At 44.1% G+C, this 25,818-nt stretch overlaps 1 protein-coding gene across 1 annotated transcript in view; it reads right to left on the bottom strand.

Moving 5' to 3' along the window:
- Window positions 1-25,818, bottom strand: part of FNBP1 (formin binding protein 1) — a 2,646,599-nt gene that overhangs the window by 1,389,257 nt on the left and 1,231,524 nt on the right. The window contains exon 7 of the mRNA XM_044058144.1: window positions 24,848-24,976. Coding sequence (XP_043914079.1) covers window positions 24,848-24,976 — 129 coding nt within the window. The remainder of the gene's footprint in view (window positions 1-24,847; window positions 24,977-25,818) is intronic.

Below are 25,818 nucleotides of genomic sequence, written 5' to 3'. Positions count from 1 at the left end.
AGTGCATCCTTTTGGAAATCCAGTTTCGAATGACCAAAGGCAAATTGATTTAGCAATGGAATATAATTTAAAGGATGTTTTTTTTAATTGATAATAGCTATCATACTATTATCATATTGTTTAGTATTAAATTATACTTACAACCTGTTGATCAAACTGTAAAGTTACATAAGGTAGAGAATAAAGAAATGTGGAAAAATGAACAAGATTGGTCACCATCTTTTAACACTTTTTTGGCAAGACAATGTTGGTATGCAAAACGCATGAATGTTTCTAATTGTTGGGTATGTAGTTTAATACTAAAAATAACAGGGGCAATGCCTCTAATACCTATTCCACTAAATTCTCTTAGTAGTTGGAGAGTATTAATAAATGAAACAAGAGATCAAGTCATAAGTGTACAATTACGTAAAACAAGAATACAGTTATCTGTTATTGTGCAGGGGATCAAGTTTTCAACAAAATGGAACTGTTACAGTGGGTAATAGCAATTGTATTCAAACAATTGAAATGATAAATTTTCACAACCACATACCAGTACGTGGAGTATTTTCTCATGGTTTTCCTATTTTAATACCAATTAAGGGTCAGTTAATATTAAGTGACACAGCAGTATTTCATTTTTCACAAAATGATAAAAATGAGGTAAAACCAATATTACATGTTGGCGAAGTGAAACAGATAAAAACTTTACAGTTGTACATGATAAAACTCCGACTATGGGGCAAGTAAATGGCAGTCTGGTAAATGGCAGTGTTGCTCTATCAAATGGGTTATATTACATCTGTGGTAAATATGCTTATAAATGGTTACCAAAGGGATGGGATGGCACCTGTTATATAGGATTAGTGGTACCAGCAATAAATCATGTAAGAGAGTTACCAAAAGGAAGCATTAGAAATGCAAAAAAGAAAAGGGATATATTACCTGTGATTGAAAGTCCAGAAAATCCAGTAGACACCTTAGATACATCACATATATATCATTAAAATCTTGATTGTTTGTGTCTTTTGGCTTTTCCCAGTTAGGGGTCGCCACAGCGGAACTCCGGACCGCTAATGATTGGCAGTAGAGTTTTACTAACGCACAACCTTCAATGAAGGAACGCCCGTTCACACGTCGCCACACAGAAGACGCTCTAAGAATCGAACGGGCAATGTCTAACAGTGAGCCGACAATGCTACAGCAGCACCACCACCGCGATACAGATTTAAGAGATGATGTAATCTCTGGAACAGGTATTTTCCCTTGGTACGGGGCTGCAAAAGCCATCTGGGAGCTGAGAAAACTATCTAAACTAGTTGAGGTATTGGCAAATGCCACTTTCAATGCAGTCCTTGACATCACTGTCGAAATGACAGCTATACAAACTATGGTTTTGCAAAACCGAATGGGATTAGATTACATATTAGCATCCCAAGGGGGTACATGTCCTTTAATAGGAGAACAATGTTGTACATTTATTCCAGACAAAACAGAATCTGTAAAAGCACATTTAGAAGTGATTGCACAAGTGTCTGAACATACTAGAAAAAACTGGAATGATGACTGAAGTGAATGGTTTAGTAATCTATTTACAGGATGGACAGAAAAAATCACTGTATTTTTAATTTCTTTTATTGTTATTGTAGTGCTTGGTTGCATATTATTTACATGTATTAAAGTCTGCTTAGCAAAAGCTAGTCAAGTTACTGTTGTTAATTGTCATAATGAAAATGTATTATCAAATAATGCTGAATTTATTTCCCTGGTTTAAAATTAAAAAGAGAGAATTGTTAGAGTGTGCTCAACAATATACTAAGGTTGAAAGTAGCCTTGCTACAAATATGCAACATAAATAAGGTATAAGATAAAGCTTGCGTAAATGCAGAAATAGAGTTTAGCAATATGTGATTAGCATCCATACTAAATGACTGTGACTTGGAAAATAAGGAATCTGATGAATGAACATCTTTCCTTACAGACTTAAAAACAGGACGTATGCATTTAATTGTCAGTAAGAGCAAAAATGTAAAATCTGCTTTTTAAAGAATGGACAACAGGACATGTTTCTAACATATGACACTGTTACAATGTGTTTCCTTAAAAAACATGCTTTTCTGCACTTATCAGCATTTGCACAAGAACAGATGTTCTTATACAAAGATCCAAATAGAATACTAAAGGCAAAAACAGGATGTTCACACTGTCAGAAAAGCTGGCCTCTTATAAATTCAGCAAAAATGTAACAGGACATTGTTAAACAAGGAAGCTTACAAATAATATCAAGTCAGCATGTGTGTCAGCATCTGCAACAATCAATATTGCTTCTACAGGATGAGGAATTCTCCAAAATAGAATATCAAGAGGAAATGTACATGTGTGTGCATGACTAAAATTGTATATAAAGATCTGTATTAATCCAGTTATGTCAGGGGTGTTGGTAGGGACACATTTGTCCCGAGGTAAATGTTATAACATCCATGCTGATTGAGAAGTAAAGTAGAAAAATAACTAAAAGCTGCAACATTAGTATGTGTAGTTTGTTATAAAAAGCTATGTGTTACTGCTTTGAGTTGGGTGCTGCGAAGTATACTTTTATTAGTGTACATTCTGCAAGCTTTTGTGTGCAACAAGACTGTAAATGCAACTATAACCAGACTTTGATTTCAGCAGAATCCAGCCAGCAAGTCTGAGCGTCTTAAGAAGACTTCAAATCCATCACAGTAAGCAGCACCATAGTAACTACAATAACTAAAATTAATTTTTCACCTGGATGAAGGATCACCACGAGTATCAGATAAGGCTCCTTTGGACTTACGGAACCACATTTTCCAGCTATTTTGACCTTTAAGATAAGGTCTGGTAGAGGCGGAAAAATGGATTCCAACTGCAGAGTCTTACCATCTTGTTGGCTCTTGGTGAGAGTTTCTTTCACTTTCGGTCCGAACAATGATGAGCCATCAAAGCGAGTGTCAATGAAGGAAGAAAGGAAGGGTTCGACAAACTCAAAGGTGAATCCAGGAATGTCTACGAACAGCTTTTCCTGTGCCTGCTGCCCTGCTCGCTCCATCGGCTGCATAAGGTATGAGGCGCATGGAGGAGTTTGATATGGAGGTTAAGGCTGCAAGCTGGGAATTAACCTTATCAGATAAGTCCTGGGCTATAGCACCTTGCAGGGTATCTCCTAGCTCGTTTAGGAGATCCCTCTGAAGTTGCGTGAAATGCAGCAAATAATTCAGCGATCGTAAGGTAAAGGCCGCTGAAGAGAACATATGCTTCCTGTATCTGTCCATCATACGAAAATCCTTATTCGGTGGATAAACAGATACAGAAGTTTCAGCTAACTCCTTTTTTGTGGCCGCTGCCACCACCATTGCATCTACAGGAACCCCTTTTGTTAAATGCTGCCTATCTTCCTGGGTTGTAATGAATTTATTAGGCCTCTGTGGAATGTGGTCCACTGAGTCCAGAAGGTACCACACCTTTCCACTCACCAAATCCAGGAATGGGTCAAAAGGTGGAGACACCCAAGAGGTGGAGGAGCGAGAGCCAAATGCCTACAGGTATACCGACTCATCTTCAGAAAGAAAGGGACTTCCAGCCACCTCTCTGCTTAAGGATCTCCAGGATGTCTGAAAAGGAGACATCCTCCGAGGGTGACCGTGGGGACCCTTCTGAATCCTCTAAGTCAGTATCAGAAGTGACTGACTCAGGGGAGTCTATGTGCTTCCTCTTACACTGTCTCTTTCGAGGGACCTCCTCGGGGGGATGCTCCAGGGAGGTATCGGAAGAGGAGGATCCACCCACTGTGGCTTCCTGGGGCACTGGCTCTCTACTCTTTGGTTGATGGAGGGGTAATGAAGAGGGCTGGAGCTGAAGGTGGAGCAAACTCAGTGGAGAGCACACTCTGCATCACCTCAAAGGCACTGCGGTCCTGGGCCAAAAGAGTCTCTGTCCCCGAGAGGCCGGGATATCTCTGCGGCACTGAGGAGGGCAGCTCCAAGGCAGATGTGGGAGCCAAACTCACCTGAGCAGAGGCACCGAGTGGGAGAGACGGTTTCGACAAGGGTCCAACTCGACTCCCCCCCCCCCCCGGAGCCGACCAGGGAGTATCGGCCCCCACGTCCCTCGATGGACGAAAGCATTGAGGAAACTGGAGCAGACGCCGGAGCTGAGATATCAGTAGTGATTACTGGTTCCGGCGGATTCAGCACAACGACTTCCATACTCTCTGGCTCCAAACTCATTTGAGTTGGAGGAGGAATCAGCATAGTTGGGGGTACCGTTGTTGGCTCCATGATCCTATGGGCTGGGCTCAAGAGAATTTCTGCTAGGGCCCGGGTCCGAAGGAACCTCTTCACTACCCGCTCCACATCATAATCCGATAGCCTGGGGGATCTAGAGGAATGACTCGAGGACTTGTGGCTACCTGCCACCGACTGTAGTAAAGGAGATACCAGCACCAAGTGAACAGGATCCAAGGACGGTGACCGACTCCTTTTTCGGCTCCACAACGGTTTTGATGAAACAGATGGAACCGAGGGAGAAAAAGAAGTTATGAACTCACCATAACGTTCCAACTGAGTAGTTGTACTTCATTTGTCTTCAACCTGTGGGAATACAAATCCGTATTGGATCCGAGCCAGCAAATATTACTAGCATCAGCTCTGAGCTCCAGACTCCTCCCCTTACCCATAATACACCTCCACTGCCTTCCATCCCCAGATTGAGTTTGCTGGACTTATACTTAGAACCCAACCTGATAACATACTTGTGACCTATAATGCAGTCTGTAGGCTGAACATGCGCCAAGATCCAGGGGAAGGAGGGAGGGACGGTTGAAGACAAATGAATACAACTACTCAGATGGAACATTATGGTGAGTACATAACTTCTTTATCTGAAGTAGTTTACTTCATTTGATCTTCAAACTGTGGGACAGAGTCCCCAGCTACTAAACTCCTGGGAGGCCCTCATGGAAGAATATTCTGGAGCAGAGCGGAGCCAAAGGATGCTCTCCTTCTAGAAGTCAAATCCAATTTGTAATGAGAAATAAACGTATGAGATGAAGACCAAGTAGCTGCAGAGCAAATGTCATCCAAAGACACCTTAGACCAGAAAGCTGCAGACGTAGCCATGGACCTAGTGGATTGAGCTTTCACATGACCTGGAGGAGACATGCCTTTGTCCTTATAGACCTGCAGGATGCATGAAGAAATCCATCTAGGTATAGTGACCTTGGAAATAGGTTTGCCCAAAAAGGGTCTATAGAATGAAAAAAACAATTGATCAGATTTACGAAAATTTTTTGTCCTGTGTAAATAGAATCGTAACTGTCTATGAACATCCAACATGTGTAGGTTGTATTCCATCATGTTGGTAAAATTGGGAAAGAACACAGGTACATTTATAGTCTGATTCATATTGACTGGTGACACCACCTTAGAAGAAAAGATGCTTTGGTTCAAAGGGAAATTATCTTTATGAAAATTTGATGGATAAGGCCTGTAATTCTGAAACCCTTCCAGCACAGGTAATCGCGACCAGAAAACCTTGTTTTCCACGATAGAAATTTTAGATCTGCAGTTGCGGCAGGCTAGAAAGGCGAGGCGACCAGAGCTTGGAGAACCATAGTAAGGTCCCACTGGGGGACAGGATCTTTGACCGGGGGCGTAGCAAAAAAGTGCCTTTAATAAAGGCTTTACACAGTCTAGAAGATGCCAAGGATGCAGAATTCTCGCCCACATAAAAATGAGAAATGGCAGCCAACTGAACTTTGACAGTAGAAGAACTAGCTCCATGCTGGAAAATATCTGCTGGGAAATCAAGAATAGCGGAAATAGGAGCCGTGAAAGGATCTAAACTCCTCTGAGAGGCCCATAAAGAAAAACGTTTCCACTTGCTGCGATAAATCTTTCTGGTTGAAGACTTGTGAGCAGCTACCAAAATAGACTTAACTGAGGAGGACAGTCCAGGAGTCCTAGCAATCACGGGAACTGGAGCAGCCAAGCAGTGAGCATCAGGCTGTTCAGACTCAGATGAGGCACCCCCGATGGGTGTGAAATCATATCCTGAATGGGATCTAGGATCCAAGGTGGAGCCAGAAGGTGAGACCAAAGGAAGGGAAACCATATTTGGTGAGGCCAGAATGGGGCAATGAAGATCACCTTGCTCCCCAGTCGACAAGCTTTCTGCAGAAACCTCGGGATGAGAGGAACTGGCGGGTAAGCACAGAGAAGACCGGGAGGCCAAGCATGAACTAGAGCGTCTCTGGTGGACTTCCCTGGCAGGGGGCTCAGAGCGAAAAACCTGCTGCACTTCACATTGGAAGGAAGTGTGAAGAGATCGCAGCAAGGTTGACCCCACTCCGCTGAAGATCTTTTCTGCTACTGACAGATTCAGAGACCACTCGTAAGGCATCAGAATGGTCTGACTTAGCTTGTCCGCTAGAATGTTGGACCTTCCCGGAAGGGGGTACGATCTGGTCCCTCCCTGTTTGTTGATATACCAGACTACTGACATGCTGTCTGAATGGCAATCGTTCCCAGAGGAAGAAAAGCATGAAGGGCCTGCAACGCTCAAAGGACCGCCCTCATCTCTAGGACACTGATATGTAAGCTGGTCTCTATGGGGGACCACAAGGCTTGGACCGTCTTGCCCAAACAATACCCCCCCACCCAAGTTGAGAGGCATCCATGGTCACTGTGGTTTGGGCCGGGACTAGAACAAAGGGTCGTCCCTCCAAAATGTCCAGAGAGCTCATCCACCATATGAGGGACGAACGACACACTTGACTTAGGTGGATAGGACATGTTAGTGGTAATTCCAACAGGAACCATTGAACTACTAGAGTCCACTGAAGAATCCGCATGTGTAGCCGAACACACGGAAGAAGAGTTATGGTCGCCGTCATCGAGCCTAGGGTCCTCAACACTGATTCCGCTGTTGGGAGGTGAGAACGGTAAATCAGGGAGACATGCATCCTGAGGTTTTGAACTCTCTCCGAGGTCAGGAACACTATATGCACTGGAGTGTGTCTATCCTGGCAGCCTGAGAAATGGCAGCCAACTGAACTTTGACAGTAGAAGAACTAGCACCTATGTAGTCTATTACCTGTACAGGCTCTAGTAGAGATTTGGATGTGTTGCTTGTGATACCCAAACTCATGGCAAGTGTCAGAAAGTAATCCCTGGTTTGGGAAAGTAGACGCCTGGTGGGAGCAATGAGGAGCCAATCATCCAGGTACGGATAGACCTGAATCTCCTGAAGCCTCAGGTGAGCCGCTACAACCGCCATCACTTTGGTAAACACCCTGGGGGCTGTGTTGAGACCAAAGGGTAGGGCTCAAAACTAGTAATGAATGGCCCCTAGCTGAAGCGGAGGAACCTCCTGGAGCTTCTGTGCATTTTTATGTGATAGTAAGCATTCTGGAGATCTAACGAGCACATCCAGTTGCTCTCTTGCAGGTACGGCATGATGGACTGTAGTGTGACCATCCAGAACTTCTCTTTGGCAACTGACAGGTTCAGGGTAGAGAGGTCCGGAATGGGCCTCAAGTCCCCCATTTTCTTTGGCACCAAAAAGAACCTGGAGTAGAAGCCCGATCCGGATTGATCTGTGGGGACGGTTTTGATGGCTCATTTTCCTAGCAGCTTGGAAATTTTCTGTGCTGCTGCCTCCCTTTGCATGGGTGGAACATCCAGGAGGTGTTTGAGAGATATGGGGGAACCCACATAGGGGACAGAATATCCTCTGGATATGATTTGAAGCACCCAGCGGTCTGTTGTTATGGACTCCCATGCAGATGGATGCAAGGACAATCGTCCCCTGACTGCCTCCAGAGTAGAGCAGCCAGGCAAACCCTCAGGGTTGCTGCCCGGGTCTGTCCGAGAATGGTTCTCGAGATCCGAAGTTTGGTGGACCCCCACAGCCTCTGGGCCGGCGTCCATTCTGTCCCCCTCTGCCTCTAGGGGAAGAAGAGCCCTGAGTGTTCCGGGAATACTGAGACTTCCGGAACCTCATCTTCTTTTGCCCTCTCTGGTTCCGGGAAAAGGACCTTTGGGGGTTAGAGAAGCTGATCCCGACAGCAGACAGTGTCTTCCCGTCCTTCTCAATCTGGACTAGCGTCTCCTTGATGGTCTTACTGAAAAGAGTCGAGGCATCATAAGGGGCATTGGCAAAGGACGCCTTAAAGGGTTCGGCAAATTGGCACAACCTGAGCCAGGCGTTACGCCTCATGGACACGCTGTACCCAGCTACCTAGCTGCTCCTTCCTTAGCAAGGGAGAGGAGTCACATGGACATATTTGATACCGCTTTCAGAGTGGCCATTTTCGCAGAGAATGAAGCCTTGTCCTCCTGTGACATGGACTTGGGTGGAGACTCCTCCAGCAACTTCACTAGGTCGCATTGGAGTCTCGTGACATGGACCAAGTAACTCAGCGCCCTGATCGAACAGGTAGCTAAAGCATACACCCGCTTCCCTAAGTGGTCTATCATCTGTGACTCTCGGTCAGGAGGTTGGACTGAGGAACTTTCCTGAGATAGTTCTCTCTTTGTGGCTGCTGCTACCACCATGGAGTCCACTGGGGAGCCCTTGTCCCAGGAAGGCCTGCCAATGGGGGGAGGGGGGGGGACTTAAAACCTTACTGGGCGCTTGGATATCGACTCCAAGGTATCTGGTTCCTTCCACGCCTGAGAGGTGATCAAATCCATAAAGGATCTGCGGGAACCGTCTGGGGCTCTTCAGGCGTGAGCTGTCCCTCTGGTAAGACAATGGGGACCATAGCCAGAGCTAAGGGGATCTGGGCAGAGTCCAAGGGGGAGGGGTCAGGGGTCTCGATCCGATGGAGAGGACCCTTTCTACCACATCGAATGCCTAAGGAGAGCGGACCCTCCTGGGAAGCTAATAAGGAAGCCGGTCTCGCTGGGTCCAATGCGAGAATCGGAGCCAGACCCGAAGTGGACGGAGCTCTGAAGGAGGGAACCTAGCCCGACAACATTGGAGCCGATGGAAAAGTTCCACTCCCTCAGATCCGACACCCAGGCTCTGGCTCTGAGAGCGGCTCAGATCTGAACTGGTCAGATCCAAGATGCAGGAAACAAGGACCATCAGCGCAGACCCTCTGACCAAGGCCAACCTCGGATCAGAGAACACCAAAGCCGAAGGTCGGATCGGGGAAGAAGAAATGGGTTGAAAAAAAAAGAAGTGAGCTCCCCCCTCCAGAAGGAGGGGGGGGACTGGCAAGACCCTCATCTGGATCTGTGTACGGATAAAGTGCCTCATTATCTTATCCAGATCCATGTTTGATAACGAACGGGTCGACCGTGACGAGGCTCCGGACTTTGACCTGGCGGGTTAGGGAACCGAAGGCCGGGAGACTGGATGTGCCTCCTCTGGCTCCGGGAAGAACCTCGGAGACCGGAGCCTAGGGGAGTCACGGATCCTTGCAGACTTGCTCGGGGAAGCGGGACCTCTTCCTCTTTTCCTTCGTCTTCAGCTCTCTCTCCCACTCTCTTCCTCTCCTCTGCTCCGCTACCACAGGCTTACATGCAGGAGTTTGAGTCCCAGCTTGGGAGGGAAGGGAGGCCAGAGGAAGAGAAGCGAGAGAGGCAGTCACAGCAGCCGCTGTGACTGAAGCCGAAGACGAGGAAGGAGGATCAGTAGCAGGCAGAAAGACCTTTGAGGGCCAACTTGGCCTTTCTATCCTTTAATGCTCTGAGATTGAACCCCGCACAAATGGAGCAATCTACACTGAGGTGGGCCACACCTAAGCACAACACACACAGAGTGTGGCCATCCGCTGGGGGGAGCTTATGGCCACACTCTGTGCAGCGTTTAAAGATAAGCTTTTCAGCCATACTACAAGAAAAAGAAAGAAGCCTTAAAAAAATAAAAAAAATAGAAAAGCAAAAAAACTTTCTTTCTTTATTCTACAGACACACACCCACTCACCACACTAGAGAGAGACAACACTAAAGAGGGGAAGGGGCACCACAGACAAACTACTCTATCTAAACAAACCTACACTCGACGCCAAAGCAATGGGAGGGGAGAAAGGGTACCTACACAAACCTAAATCGGCTACAAGAAAATTAATTTTTCAAACTTACAGTAAGAATTCACCCACTGCTAGCTGGAGCTCTGAAGACATGATGTATTACAAATCGTGGCAAATGAGATCTGGGATGGAAGGCAGTGGAGGTGTATTATGGGTAAGGGGAGGAGTCTGGAGCTCGGAGCTGATGCTAGTAATATTAGCCGGCTCGGATCCGATACGGATCCGTATTCCCAGAGGTTGAAGACCAAATGAAGTAAACTACTTCAGATCCATGTTTTTGGGGCCTGACAACTTTTGGAGTCGAAGAAGTATCAAGTTTTGTGCTCCTTGTCGGCTCAGACACTGGAGCCAATGAAGCAGCCTTTTTGGTCGTATCCGATTTTTTTGTCTGATTTCCTTCGTCCACTTTTAATAAGCCCCTTAACATAAGCTTATTCCTTCTCTCATGCAAGACCCTGGCGCTAAAGCTATGACATATGGAGCAGGAATCTTGGAGATAGAGTGGTCCCAGACAGTACACACAACTAGTGTGTCCATCAGTAATGGACATTTTCTGAATGCAGAAATCACACTTTTTGAATCCTGACTTGTGTTCCTTAGCTGGTTCCTTAGAGACATGACTAGCTAAAAGGAAAAAACACTATATACATTAGAAAGGTTATATCTTTTATGGAAAGAGAAAGATAGCAAAACAGGAAGGTATATATATATATATATATATATATATATATATATATATATATATATATATATCTTTATAAGAGAAGAGAAGGAAAGGGAGGAGGAGAAGTCTCTAAGTTAAACAACTATCTCCTCCACTGTCGAAGACGCCTCTAACTTAAACCGTGACTCCTAAAAGGGGAAAGAAGGAAGAGAAGAGATAAGAATCCTCTAATTTAAATGTATTCTTGAGGAGACAACAAGGCCCAAAGAAAAATACAATCGCAAAGGTAAAAATACAAAGTTTAGAGAGCCAAAAATAGCACAAGGCTATTACGATAGAACTAGTAAGTAATATAGATAACTAGGAAGTAACTAGTAGAAATATATAAAATATAAAATTTTACAAGCCTCAGCCAGTGTAGACATTCCCGAAGCTTCAAGCAGCAAACGAGATCTGGGAAACCGCCGCTAAGCACCATGGGATAGGACTCAGCCTCGAGCCAGCAGAAGCTCTTGAGCTGTAGTACAGGCAGAGTCGGAATAGAATCTCGGCTCCGAACCCAACCAGCAAGAATGCAGGCGAGATGGGACAACATAACATACTATGTTACAAGATGTTAAAAGATATACTACACATCTAGACAATTCTTTAGAGTTAAAACATTACAGATAAAGTATAGTCACTCTCACCATATATGTAGCCTATGAGCAGATAGTGTACAAAAATATTATCTAGGCAGTCCAGTGTATGACACTGACTGTTACAGTACATGAAAAAAACAGAATGTTGGTTTCAGTTAGGAAATTAATAGTCAGAAAGTTAGTGATACAGAAAGATAGTGAGAGAGTAAAGAGGAATAGAGGCATTACAGCAGCCTGAGCAGTAGCTTAAGGATATGTATAGAAACAGAGAAGGCATTAAGAGAGACACAGGATCTTGCAGACTGTGAAGGAGTGAAATGTGACAGAAGAGGATGATGAGACTAGTGTGGAAGAAGAGGAAGAGCTGAGCATTAGGCAGGCTTTATGCAAGAGCAGAGCCATGTATTTTTGAGATGATTTTTTGAAGAGGCTTTTTAACCTAACGGCTTCACTAATACATGTTCATAGTTTCATAGGTTGGTACTAGGCTATCAGCCCTAGGGGCTATACAAGCCTAGCCATAACAATTCCCTGGCTATTTCTTCCCACATTATTTACTTTCCTGGACCCCTGTCTAGCAGGGCGACTGACGTGATCCCTGGGGTGAATTTCCTTTCTCCCATCCAATCGTCAAGGTTCCTCTTGAAGAGGTCCAAAGAGGCACTCTGCTTGACATGTATGGGCAATCTATTCCAGAGTCTGGGGAGTCTCTGGGTCAGGAACCTATCCCTCCAACATGTTTTGTTTATTGTGATGACAAGGTTTAGATCCCTGGAGCATGTAGCTCTGTGGGATTGGGATTTCTTTAAGTGTAGCATGTCCAACAGCTCTGGGTTTGACATGGCCTTGTATGTTAAGCAGAGATCGCCTCTGAGTAGACGATATGCGACAGAGTAGAGCTGGAGTTTTTTAAGGCGGTCAGCGTAGGGCATCTGCTTTAGGCCTGTGATTCTTTTAGTGAGGTATTTCTGAGGCCTTTCCAGTTGTTGCAGATGTCTTGAGAGGTACATACCAAATAGGGTGTTGTATTCTATAAAGGGTCTAATGAGGGATGAGTACAGTGGGACAATGACCTCCTTTTTTCTGGATGAAAAGCCCTTCGTGATGAGGTGTGCCACATAGAAGGATTTCCTGACTGTTGTGGCGATGTGGTTATCGAAGGTGAGACCACTGTCCACCTGTGTCCCTAAGTCTCTTATCACACTTTCTGTGTTTAGTGTACTGCCACCTATATGATAATTCATGGATACATGTATAACAATACATTTCTTGGCATTGAGCTTGAGCCCATGGCTCTGGCACCAAGCATCTGTTTCTGTAAGGCCCTTTTGTAGAGTATCCAGATCATTTGGGGATTCAATAATGGCTCCCAGTTTGCAGTCATCTGCAAACTTTGTTAGCCAGAGTCCCTTAGTGTTGACCTGTACTTCAGAGAAGTAGATGCCAAACAAGAGCGGCCCCAGGACTGAACCCTGAGGTACTCCACTTGTCACTTGTCTGGAGCTGGATTTGGAGTCGGCTACTTTTACAGTGTGGGTTCCATCAGTAAGCCATTTAGCAACCCATTGGGTGACATAGGGATTAATGCCCAACTTAGTAAGTTTATCTATGATTCCAGAGTGGGGGATGGTGTCAAAGGCCTTGGCAAGGTCTAGATAGGCTGTGTGGACCACCTTACCCTTGTCCATGGCTCTGGAGACTGATTCAAAGAAGTCAATCAGGTTCAGGAGACAGGATCGACCCTTCACAAACCCAAACTGGGTGGGGTCCAGTGTTTGAAGGTTGCCAATGTCTTTGTTTATAAGTTCCATGATAATACGCTCCATGGCCTTGCAGATAAGGCTTGTCATACTGATGGGACGGTAGTTTCCGGGATCCAAGGTGGATCCCCCCTTGTGGATTGGGATAACTGTAGCTCTGCGCCACTCAGTGGGCACGAAACCTGAGGTGAGGCTATGATTAAACATGACACTTAGGTGAGGTGCCAGTTCATATTGTAGTTCATGTAGTACACAGCCCAGGATGTCATCTGGTCCCATGGATGCTGTATTCTTGGCTTTAGAGAGTGCGTTTTGTACCTGTGTGGCCATTATTACTTGAATTTGGCAATCTTCCGGTATTGAGATGGGCCATTTAGGGGGTGAGAGTGGGGTGAAGTTGGCACTGAATCGATCTGCCAGGATATTGGCAATATCCTTCGGATCAGTATATTTAATGCCATTCTGTTTTAGCTCAGAGCAGATCTGAGCATTGCCATTTAGATTCTTGACATAATTATAGAATGCTTTGTGGTTGTCTTTGGAATCTTTGGCAATTTTATTTTTGTAACTAGCTTTGGAGGATTTTATGAGGCATCTCAGTTTCTTACTGAGGCTAGTAAGGGAGTTTTTTGCATCCTGGGATTTTCCTCTTTTCTGCAAAAGTTTCTTCCTTTTGTTGTAAAGTTTGTTTATGGCAGGGGACCACCAGATTGGCTTCCTTTTTTTGGATGAGAGCATTTGGGTTCTATTTGGGGTGGCACGATTCATGCATGAGTGGATGTGCTCATACAGTGCCATAGTGTAGGATTCAGCAGTTGAACTTTCAGTTCCCATCTGCATGGGTGTCATAAAGTTTGTCACTTCTGACTTGAGTAGCATGAAGTTGGCTTTGGAGAAGTTTTTTTATTACCATGTATTGCTACCCAACCTGCTGTTTAGTCAAGTATCTATGCCTCATAGCATTTTAATGTCTAAGCATCGTGAATTATGAAAACTGACTGTATTCTATGATCACATTTTCTGATACGTCTCTGCCGATCAGATGCAAGTCTGCACATTGTGTATATTGATATCTGCCTGTATTCTTTGTCTATATTTTTCTAAACATGTTTGCCCGAGTTTATCACTCCGTGATGTATGTACTGTCTCATTTTTGGAAAGTGGAGCTTTTCTACCCGGGCCTCCACTGAAAATGGACATATATCCAGTCAGACTATCCCGGTCAACAAATGTAAAATAAACAAAATAAATAATAATTGGGTTATGCCAGGTATAGACCTGGTAGCTAGAGGTAGTAAATTCCGTAATACAGACACATAGCATGAATACAGAGTGACCGGGTTTTCTTGTGGGTTTTGAAATAGCTAAGGGTCTTTTGTCTTCTGATCACAGGGATTGATTTGTTATGTAAGGTGTCACTAGATTGGCTAGTGAAGGGCAGGCAGAAGGCTTAAAAATAAGATTGTGAAGGTGGATAGCGGAATAAAGGCAAGTTGGTTGGTAAGTTCAAGCCAGTTTAGTTCTAGTAGCACTTTACAGCAGTGTGTGTGATATTTAAGAGTTTGTGGCAAACTCTGAAACTTTGTTTTAGTAATGTTCCATCTTGCTTAAGGTAGAGGTTTGTTAGATAGGGACACCGTAAAGAAGGGAGGGAAGTAAAATGTTTTTGCAAGGGTAGTTTTGGTTACTGTAGTAAAGAAAAAAGAAGTTATGTACTTACCATAACTTTCCATGTGAGTTATTTATCTCGCCTTCATTCTTACTGATGGGGTTCAGAGTCGATCCCTCAGCTCCGAGTTGGCCTAATACAAAGCTCGAGGTCTTCAAAGCTCGAGGCCAAGTCCCTATCCCATGATGCACCTAGAGTTACCTCAGATCTTGTTTGCTGTGTATAACAGTACCATATGTCATTCTATCACTCCCTAAGATAAGGTATAGAAGAGTTGAGCAACCAGGATGGATCCAGCATCTTGGTCTTCTAAAAGCCCAGGAGGGGGTAGGAGGTAGGGACGTAAGAATGAAGGCGAGATGAACAACTCACATGGAACGTTATGGTAAGTACATAACTTCTTTATGTGAAGTTGTTCTATCTCACCATTCATTCGTACTGATGGGTAGCATCCCAAGCACTAGCTATCTCGGGTGGCTCACGGGAGTACATTTTTCAGGACAGTGGATCCAAAGGAAGCCCTGTCCCTGGAGGCGCTGTCAACTTTGTAATAAGTGATAAAGGTATGAGGTCTTGACCAAGTGGCTGCTGCACAAATGTTATCAATAGGAAGTCTGGCAGAATAAGCAGAGGATGTAGAAACTGCTCTGGTTGAGTGAGCTTTAATTTAATGCTGTAAGGGCATATTGGCAGCTGAATAAGCAAAGGTGATGCATTCAGATAACCATTTAGACAGAGTTGTTTTAGCCACTGGCATACCTTTCCTGGAGTCTGAAAAGGAAACAAAAAGCTGTTCCGATTTCCTAAAATCTTTTGTTCTATCCAAGTAAAATCTGAGCTGCCTTTGAACATCAAGTTTGTGCAGCATGTATTCTAGATTGTTGGAGTGACTGGGGAAGAAAACTGGCAAATCAGTAATTTGGTTAAGATTAGTTTCAGTGTAAACCTTGGGCAAAAAGGAGGGGTTTGCTCGAAGCGAGACTATGTCAGAATGGGAATTCAAGTAAGAAGGTTTAATGGACAAGGCTTGAAGCTCTGACACTCTGTGAGCCAAAGTAATAGTTACTAAGAAGATAGTCTTCCATGACAAAAATCTGAGGTCACATGAGGAAACTGGTTCAAATGGAGGAAGAATAATGCAGGAAAGCATAAAATTTAGATTCCATGGAGAAGAGGGAGATTTCACAGGTGGTCTGAGATGAAAAGTCCCTTTGAGAAAGGCTTTGGATAATTTGTGTGACGTAATATTCAATCCTTCGAATCCCAGATGAAAATTAGAAATGGCAGCCAGTTGAACTCGAACAGATGCTGCTGCGGCTCCATTGTTGAAAGTCATGGTCAAGAACTGTAAAATGGAGGCCACAGGGGCTTGGTATGGATCAATATTGTTTTTAGAGGCCCATATAGAAAATGTTTTCCATTTGCTAAGGTATAGTTTCCTCATACAGGATTTATGAGAGGATAAGAAAATTTGCTTAGTCTCATTGGAAAGGTTATGGAACCTGGCTATGATGGGAACTGGAGCAGCCAAGCTGTCAGCTTTAGGGACTGCAGAGAGGGATGAAGTTCCCCCGACGAGTGCATCAGAATGTCCAGAATTGGGTCCAGAATCCAAGGGTCCTCCAAAAGATGAAGTCGAAGGAAGGGGAACCAAATCTGATGAGGCCAATGAGGTGCTATTAGAATGATGGTCCTTCCCAGGGCTTTTGCTTTCTGTAATACCTTGGATATCAACGGGATTGGTGTGAATGCATAGAAGAGACCCGGGGGCCAATCGTGAACAAGTGCATCCCTTGGGGCTTCTCCCAGAGGGGGAATCAGGGCAAAGTAGCTTCTGCATTTCGTGTTCATGTGACTGATAAAAAGGGTGCAGCAAGGCTGGCCCCACTTGCGGAATATCCTGTCCGCTATTTCTTTCTTGAGGGACCACTCGTGAGGCAACAAAATTGCTCTGCTCAGCTTGTCTGCTATCACGTTGGACTTCCCCGGGATGTGCATTGCTAACAGAAAGCGCTGGGTGGATATAGCCCACTGCCATACTCTTAGGGCCTCTTGACAAAGGGGATATGACCTAGTTCCTCCTTGTTTGTTCAATTACCAGACCACTGACATGTCTGTCTGAATCGCAATCGTACCCAGAGGAAGAGAGTCTTGGAAGTACTACAATGCCAAAAGTACTGCTTTCAACTCTAAGACATTGATATGCAGGTGTGTCTTTTGATTGGTCCATGTGCCTTGGGCTGTCTTTCCCTGAAAATGCCCCCCACCCTATCAGGGAAGCGACCGTGGTCACTGTGGCTGCTGGTGGGGGTAAAACAAAGGGACGTCTTATCGTGACATGAAGTGAGGTCAACCACCACTGAAGATCCTTTTTGCAGGAGTTTGTAATCATTATCAGGTGAGACATGGGAAGTTCTTGTTAAGACCATTGAGTGAACAACTGCCATTGCAGTATCCGCATGTGCATGTGACCCAGCGGTATGGCCAGAATTGCTGCTGCCATCATACCTAACAATTTTAGAACTTCTGATGATGGAGCCTTGTTTTTGGATATCAGAATGCAAACTTGCTGATGGAGTATTAAGACTTTCTATTGGAAGTCTTAGTGTGGTGGTGTCCAGTTCTGCTCCGATAAAGACGATATGCTGAGATGGTGACAAAGCAGAGGCAGATTTTTCTGAGTTTATTGTAATGCTCAGCTGGTTGCAGAGTGACAGAATGGATTCCCTGGCTTGAATGAGTTGATGCCCGATGGTGGCGGTGAGGACCCAATGGTCTGGGTATGGAAACACCTGGAATCTTAAACGTCTCAGGTGAGCAGTGACCACTGCCATACATTTGGTGAACACTCTGGGGGCTGTAGTGAGACCAAAGGGCAGGGCTCGAAACTGGTAATGACTGGCTCCCAGCCAGAAGCGCTGATGATCCCTGGATGGTCCGGCCATTTTTATGTGGTAGTACACATCCTGGAGATCTATCGAGCGCATCCAATTGTCTTTCCCTAAGAAGGAAAGTATCGACTGAAGTATGACCATCTGAAACTTCTCTTTCTTGACAGATTTGTTTAGCCTGCTGAGGATCAATATACGTCTCCAGTCCCCTGTCTTTTTTGGAACTAAAAAGAATCTTGAGTAAGTTCCGGATCCTGTCTGGTCTGCTGGGACTGGATGGATGACTCTTCTTCTTAGCAACGTTTGGACCTCTACTGTTGCTTGTTCCCTGTAACTGGGTGGAATGTCTGGGATTTTCCTTGTCAGTGAAGGGGGTGTGGCGAAAGGAATGAAGTATCCTCTAGAAATGATACTTTGTTCCCAGTTGTCATTTGTTATTTTGAGCCAGGCATTTGGGTATAAAGATAAATGAACCCCAACTGCCTCCAGAGTAGGACAGTTGGGCCTCCTTTCAGAAGCACTGGTAGGGCTTCCCAAAGAAGTGATCTCTGTCGCCCTGGTTTTGCGGACCCCCTCTGCTACGAGGGTGGCGTCTTCCATTATTGTCCCCTCCTCTGCCCCTGGAGGGGAGTTCACCACGTGTGTCCTGAAAGGTTCCTTGGGCTTTTCGGAACCGCATTTCCCTCCCCTTTGACCCTTGGGGTAGGGTCTGGTAGGGGTGGAAAAATGGACTCCGACGGCAGACAGTCTTTCCTTCCTTCTCACACCTGGTCAAAATTTCCTTGACTGCAGGCCCGAAAAGAGACCAGCCCTCAAAAGGGGTATTCACAAAGGATGACTTGAAGGGCTCCGCGAAGGAACACAAGTGCATCCAGGAGTGCCTAAGAGCAATTCCTGTAACCGCTTGCCCTACTCAGTCCATCAGCTGCATAAGAGATGAGGCGCATGGACGAGTTAACAATGGAGTTAAGGGCAGCAAGCTGGGAGGCAACTTTGTCTGAAGCTCCTGCAGCTACTGCACCCTGAAGAGCATCTCCCAGCTCTTTAAGGAGATCCCTTTGTAGTCTTGTTAAATGGGTTAAGTAGTTGAGCGAACGGAGTGCAAAGGTCGCTAAACTAAAAGTGCGCTTCCCATATCTATCCATGATCCTGGAGTCTCTATTAGGAGGATGGATAGAAGAGGAAGTTTTTGACATTTCCTTTTTGGTGGCTGCAGCCACCACCATGGCATCATTTGGCACACCTTTGGTCAAAAAAGATTTGTCTTGGGGAGCAGAGATAAACTTAATAGGCCTCCTAGGGACAGGCTCCATGGTATCCAGAGACTCCCATGCCCTACGTGAGACCAGCTGCATCAGCTCATCGAAAGACAGAGACACCCAAGAGGTGGTGGGCTGAGACCCGAAAGCCTTCAGGAGAACAGACTCATCTTCAGTAGGATTTTGGGACTGACAGTCACCCCTCTGCCTAAGGATTTCTAGTATCTCAGCAAATGAGATATCTTCAGAGGGGAACAGTGGGGACCCATCTGATTCATCCAAGTCAGTATCAGATGTCAGGGACTCCTGTGGGGAGTCTAGATGTTTCCTCTTACAAACTCTCTTCCTGGGAATCTCATCAGTGGGAGCTTCTGGTGAGGTCTTGGAAGGGCATGGGCCACCCAATGGGGCTTCCTGAGGCTCTAGGTCTCTACGCTTAGCCAGGATCTGTGAAGCAGAAGCAGACACAGGCGCCTTAAGGGAGGAGGAAGTTGGACCTGAGGTCGGGGATGTCTTGGGAGACATAACTCTCCTCATGGCTTCGAAGGCACCCCTGCTCTGATGCGAAGGGACTGACGGGTCGAAGGAAACTGTCGATACCCCTGGCACCAGGACAGTGGGCTCCAAGCCCGAGGTAGGAGCCAAGCTCATCCGAGCTGAAGCCCTGAGAGGCAGAGTCAGAACCAACAAGTCAGTCCGACTATCCTGCCTGGACCCGACCAGAGACTGTCGGCTCCTAGAGTCCTCGAATCGGCACACAGGACATCAGAGTAAACTGAGCCAAAGACACTGGAGCAGGTGCTGGCTCCGAAGGCTCCGCAATCAACAAGTCCGACTCCTCCTGTTCAGAAGGACCAGTATGGCTCGGAGAAGGAAGAGTTGTAGCTGGCATAAGGGTCTTTGGCTCCGAAGCCACTTGAGTCGGAGCCGATAAAATTTTTGCAAAGGCTAGTGCCTGTAACAGCTTCTGCACCACATGATCCACATCCAGATCAGAAAGGCTAATAGATGACTGAGAAGAATGGACCGAGGGTGGTACAGACTGTAATAGAGACGACGTAGATATTTCGGATACTGGTTCCAGGATTGGGGACAGGCACCGAAATGACAAGACAGTCGCTTCTGATGTCTGTGGAGCCGATGTCGAAGATTTCTTGGCTTTTTTTGTCTCAAAAGTCTTAGAAGACTTTGAGGACTTGCTGGATCCATCTTGGTCGCTCAAAGCTTCTTGGAAAGAGGGTTTTGGCAAACCTCTATCTATCAGCTTCCTCTTTCTCTCCTGGAGAACCGTGGAAGAGAAAGAATGGCAAATCGAGCAGCTGTCCTGTAAATGTAAAGCTCCTAAACAATACACAACTGACATGACTGTCAGTGACAGACCGTTTTTGATTTCATTTGGGGCATTTTTTGAAACCTGACTTGGGATGTTTATCTTGGTCAGCCATCTTGTACCAAATAGAGAATTAAACAGGATTACTGTTAACTAACACTATAAAAAAATGAACAGTAACCAACAGTCAACAGCCTTGTAAAAATCAGGCTAAAGTCACACACACAATAAGTATTTATCTATAGACAAATAATATTAATTGCGACAGAAACTCTGTCTAAAGCACACAATTTTAAATGCTAAGTAGACTACACTAAAAAGATAAGATAACTGCTATATAACTAACACACACACACACACTAAACCTTATCTAAATATTCTAAGTGCACTCTAATTAAATAAATCTTATCTTTAAACTAAGCACACACTAAGTATAAAGACAAATAACAGTGACAGAAAGGTCACTGATAAGACACTCTTTAAAATAGGCCTTGAAAAAAGAGGCCAACTAGAAATTTCTAAGAAAGCACACCAGGGGAAAGGGAAATACACTATTAAGCTAAATACACTAGTGGTGCTGCGGTAGCGTTGTCGCCTCACAGTAAGACGTTGTCCTGTTCGATTCTCAGCTAGAGCATCTTCTGTGTGGAGACATGCATGAATGGGCGTACCTTCATTGAAGGTTGTGCGTCAGGGTTGGCAACTAGGCATGTAAAAATCTACTGCCAATCATTAGCGGACCGGAGTTCTGCTGTGGCGACCCCTAACCGGGAAAAGCCGAAAGACACAACAACAACACTAATAAGCTTTAATAACTTATAAAAGTATCTAAAACTCAATAAAACACATCTTAGCGCATAAACTGTTAATTAGTGATCACAAGAAAAATAACAACAACATAAAAATCTGGGAGCAAATTTTTAATATTATTTTGGCTTAAGAGGTTACTATCCACTTTTTCTCGGGAACCAGAATATAGTCTAAATCAACCTTAGATTAGATAGAAAATGTACAGAAAAGACAGATTGTTGGCTTGGATTTGTTAATGTTGAATTATTATTTTTTTTTTATTATTTTCCTTTTGATTGTTAGTGCTGTACCTTTGATCAATACATGAGGTTGATATATATGTGAAATTAACCAATGGAAGCATTTTGTATATATTGTATACAATGTGTGAATTTGTAATATGGTTGTGAAAAATAATAAAAAATGATTATTAAAAAAAAAAAAAGTATCTAAAACTATCTTCTAGTTAAAGTTATCAATAATAGTAACAAATATTTGTAAAAATAAGGTTTTAATGGCCCGAGCTAGTGAGAACCTCTGATCTGTTGCAGCGGCAAACTAGATCTGGGGTAACTCTAGGTGCATCATGGGATAGGGACTTGGCCTCGAGCTACTTGAAGACCTTGAGCTTTGTAGTAGGCCGACTCGGAGCCGAGAGATTGGCTCAGAACCCCATCAGTAAGAATGAATGGCAAGATAGTACAACTTCACATTGTTTGTTTCTATACAACAGTCCCAGTTTTTGATTAATTTTCTTTACATTTTGCTGTATATGGGGGTCAAATGAAAGTTTATTGTCAATGGTAACTCCTACAAGTTCGGTTTCCTGCACTATTTCTATGAAAGTGTTGTCAGATGTAAGGATGTTGAAATGATCAGTGACAGGGGAGGTGTTTTTTGGGGTGAAAGAAGCCACGGTGGTGCAGCGGTTAACATTGCCACCTCACAGCAAGAGGTTCTCCGGTTCGATCCTAGGCTGGGGTGCCTTCTGTGCGGAGTCTGCAAGTCCTCCCTGTGGTTGCGTGGGTTTCCTCCTGGTGCTCCGGTTTCCTCCCACATCCCAAAGGTGGATTGGACACACTAAATTGGCCCTAGGCAAGAGTGTGTGCGTGTGTGTGCCTTCTGTGGAAGGTTGGGCGCCAGGCTGGCAACTCGACACTGCAAAACTCCACTGCCAATCATTTGCAGACAGGTGATCCCGCTGTGGTAAAGAAGAAGTAAGGATTAAGAAAGAGCTTAGTCAGGATTCTACTGCAGTAAAGGACTGTTGAGTTTTTGAAAATAGTTCTGGTAGTTATTGAGCAGTACAGATTATGGTGGAATCATCAGCATACTTAATGAGGGTCCAAGGGTGAGAGGCAGTGTGACGGTTGTTTGTGAAAATGCTGAAGAATAGGGGTCTGAGGATGAAGCCTCGAGGGACTCCAGTAGGGTTGTGGAGAAAAGGTGAGAGGTCATTGGACCACTTCACTGCTTGTTTATGATCCTTGAGGTAGTTCTGAAACCATTTTATTGTGTTATGTGAGAAGCCTAAGTTAGACAGCGTGTTCAATAGTAAGGAGTGAGACACTGTGTCAAATCCCTTGGAGAGATCAAGGCATACTGAGGCTGTATAGTATCTTGCATCTCTGGCCTTATTCATGGTGTCTATAACGAATAATAGTGCTGTAGCTGTGCTGTGGCTGGGTCGGAAGCCATGTTGGGTTTTGGTTAACAGATTGTTTTGCAATAGATATTGCATTACCTGCTGGATACCTCTTTTGAGAATTTTGGATATGGGTGACAAGATGGCTATAAGACAAAAATTAGATGGTTCAAAAGAGTTGCTGCCTTTGTGGATGGGGGTGATGTGAGATTGTTTCCATATGATAGGTACTTCTGATTCGAATAAAGACCTTTTTATAAGGATGCTGATTGGGTAGGCGATTGAGTTGGTAGCTAGTTTGAGGTAGTGTGGTGGAAGATTATCAGCTGAGGTGGAGCAGCATTTTAGTTTTTGTAGCAGTTTCTTAATGGTGTTAGTGGGTATGGACTGAAATTAGACTAGAGTTTGTATGACATTTTGTTAAGTGGGGGGATTATTAATGACAGGGTTAGAAATAGTTGATGGTATAGGGTTGGTGTCTGAATAGGTTGAAGGGTTGGGGGGGGTCCAGCATTAGGGGGGTTAGTAGGTCCGATTTTATGAAGCGCTTGTTAAAAGTTTTCGGCTATTTTTGATGGAGGGGTATCAGGTGATGGGGTTTGCTTTCTGTTTGTTCCAGGGTTAAGTCGAGAGGATATGAAATGCCAACATTTTGGGGGGTTGATTTTATACTGGAGTTGAAGCTGGGAATAGTATGACTTCTTATCTCTTTTGATTAGTTTTGTCACTTTGTTACATAGTGGTTTGAAAATGACATGATTTTTTTCATTTTTGTTTAGTTTCCAGGTTATCCAGGCTAGGTCCCTTTGCTTCATCAGGTGCTTACATTCCTTAGAGAGCCATGGTGCTGAGTTCTTTTTGATTCTTTTCATATGAATGTGAGCTATAATTTTTGCAGCATCAGTAGTCAGACTTACTAAACTGTAGGTGAAATTCATCTGTGCAAGTTCTTTAGGTAGTGGGATATGAACTTTTGCAGCAGCAGTAGTCAGACTTACTACGTGCTTAGTTCAACAGATTTAACAGAATGTTCCTTGTGAACTTTTGCAACTACAGGTGAAATTCAGCTGTGCAAGTTCTTTTGGTAGTGGGATATGATAACTTTTGCTGCTGCAGCAGCAGTTAGGCTTACTATGTGCTTGCTTCACATATTGTAGAATGAAGCAACTGGATGGAAGAAACACTTGGGACATAGGGTAGAAAAGTGACTCTGAATTTATTTTCTTTTGATGAGACTAATTTTGAGTCTCCTGATTTTGCAGACCTGAGACAACTGAGGCATGGCAGAGTGAAAGTAGCTACAGTGTCATGTGAAGTGTTACCTTCCAAGAATACAGCTTAATGTAAGACACTGCATACATTTATGGAGATGGTAAGGGCATTAATGACATGGCAGAAAGGAATGGTCAATGGACAAGAAGCTTGTGAAACAGGCAATATTAGACAGGAGAACCAACCATGTGTGTGAAAAGGGGGCATTAATCAGCATACACCAAGGGGGTCTATTTCACTGATAAGGGGGTCTATTTCACTGATAAGCTGATATAATTAGCATATATTTCTTATATCTGTTATTGGGAATACTCAGAGTACATACACCTGGGAAGAATTCCAAGAAGTGAAAAAATTCTCGTAGGCCAGAGCCCCAAAAATGCCAAAAGATGTAAGCTCAAAAGGTTGAATCCTTTAACTCCAAAGTGCCTAAGGAAACACATTTTCTGGAGTTATGGTCCAAGCAAAAACAGCAGTCCGTGATGCAAAAGTAGACACACCCTTGCTGGTTGGCCTTTGATGGCAGCCACCAAATGACCAAAAGATACGCATTTGATAATCTACCTCAAATGTATTTTGTTGATAACTACTAAGCCTTCTCTCCCTGACATAAGAGACATGAATAGCTGATCCATCATCTTAAGAATAAGTAGCTGCTTCACGTAAAGCTGGAGTGGGTAAGTACATGTCCTGAACCTAAATGTTACTCAACTCTTCTCAATCAGCACACATGGTTCTCTACAAAATGTATGCCTGAAGTGCTGCAATCCTGTGAAAGGAAATTATGCCAATAAGAAAAGTATCTTCCAACAGATTAATTTCAAAGCAGACAAATTAGCAGGCTCAAAAAATTTATTACAGTAAGACTACAAAAAAAACCTTTACCTGAAAAATGTTTGGTATGTGAGTAAAATAATGTTCATGTTGTTCCTGATTAAATTTCTGTAGGGTTGATGAATAATCTGACTTGCTGTCTGCTGCCATTTGATGTCGCAAGTTGGACTGCTGCCGTGCCTAAGCAAAACAAATAATGCAGATAATTTAAACTTTTTTTTTGTTTAATGTTGGCAAACTTAACTTCAGTAACACATTTCCAGATAAGTTTTACCTACTGAAGTAAAAACAGTTGTAATTTACAAAATCAAGATGTCACTTTGAAAACTTTCCAAACTTTAGTCTACTAGGCTAGAAACATTTTTTTTCCATTTCCTGTCCATCATAACATACAGACTGATCAAAGTACAGTTTTGTAAAAACCTACCATAACTGTAGATGTCCGACACGTCACTGTTGCAGTATTCCAGTACTACTGGACTATCGCACTGAAAAACACTGGACATCCACCCAGGGTAAGAAAGCCAAAACCTTCAATATGACCAACATATTTCCTAAGCCCGTGGATGTAAGGGTACTATGAACATAAGATCCTCTGACTATCTCAAAGCCAGGAGACCTGGAAACACCTCAGAAAAGTAAAAACAAAAGGAAAAAGGGGGAAGGAAATGTGGAAAGTCATACTTCAATAGTGGTGAGTTGGACTTCTACTGTTACTCTAACTTCTTACACAACTGTACTGTGTCCTTCCTTAGATCCCCGTTGCAGTACTCCAACACTGTTGTGTGGTTCTCAAGGCAAAGGGTGGATGGATCAGACTTAGGGGAACTGTCAATTAATCCACAGAGAACAGATCTAGCAAAGCAGGCTCTGGATCAAGAGAAAGTATCTACCCTATAATGTTACATGAAAGTATGCAGAGATGACAAAGTGGCTGCTTCTAGAATAGCCCTGGAATCAATTCCTCTGTACAAAGATCCAGAGGAAGCAACTGCCCTAGTGGAATGGGCCTTAAAGAAGAA

The sequence above is a fragment of the Protopterus annectens genome, chromosome 16.part0 (assembly GCF_019279795.1).
Source record: "Protopterus annectens isolate FY-2018-M chromosome 16.part0, PAN1.0, whole genome shotgun sequence".
Lineage (NCBI taxonomy): Eukaryota > Metazoa > Chordata > Ceratodontiformes > Protopteridae > Protopterus > Protopterus annectens.
Note: the sequence above shows the minus strand (reverse complement) of the source record. Positions and strands in the feature narration are given on the sequence as shown.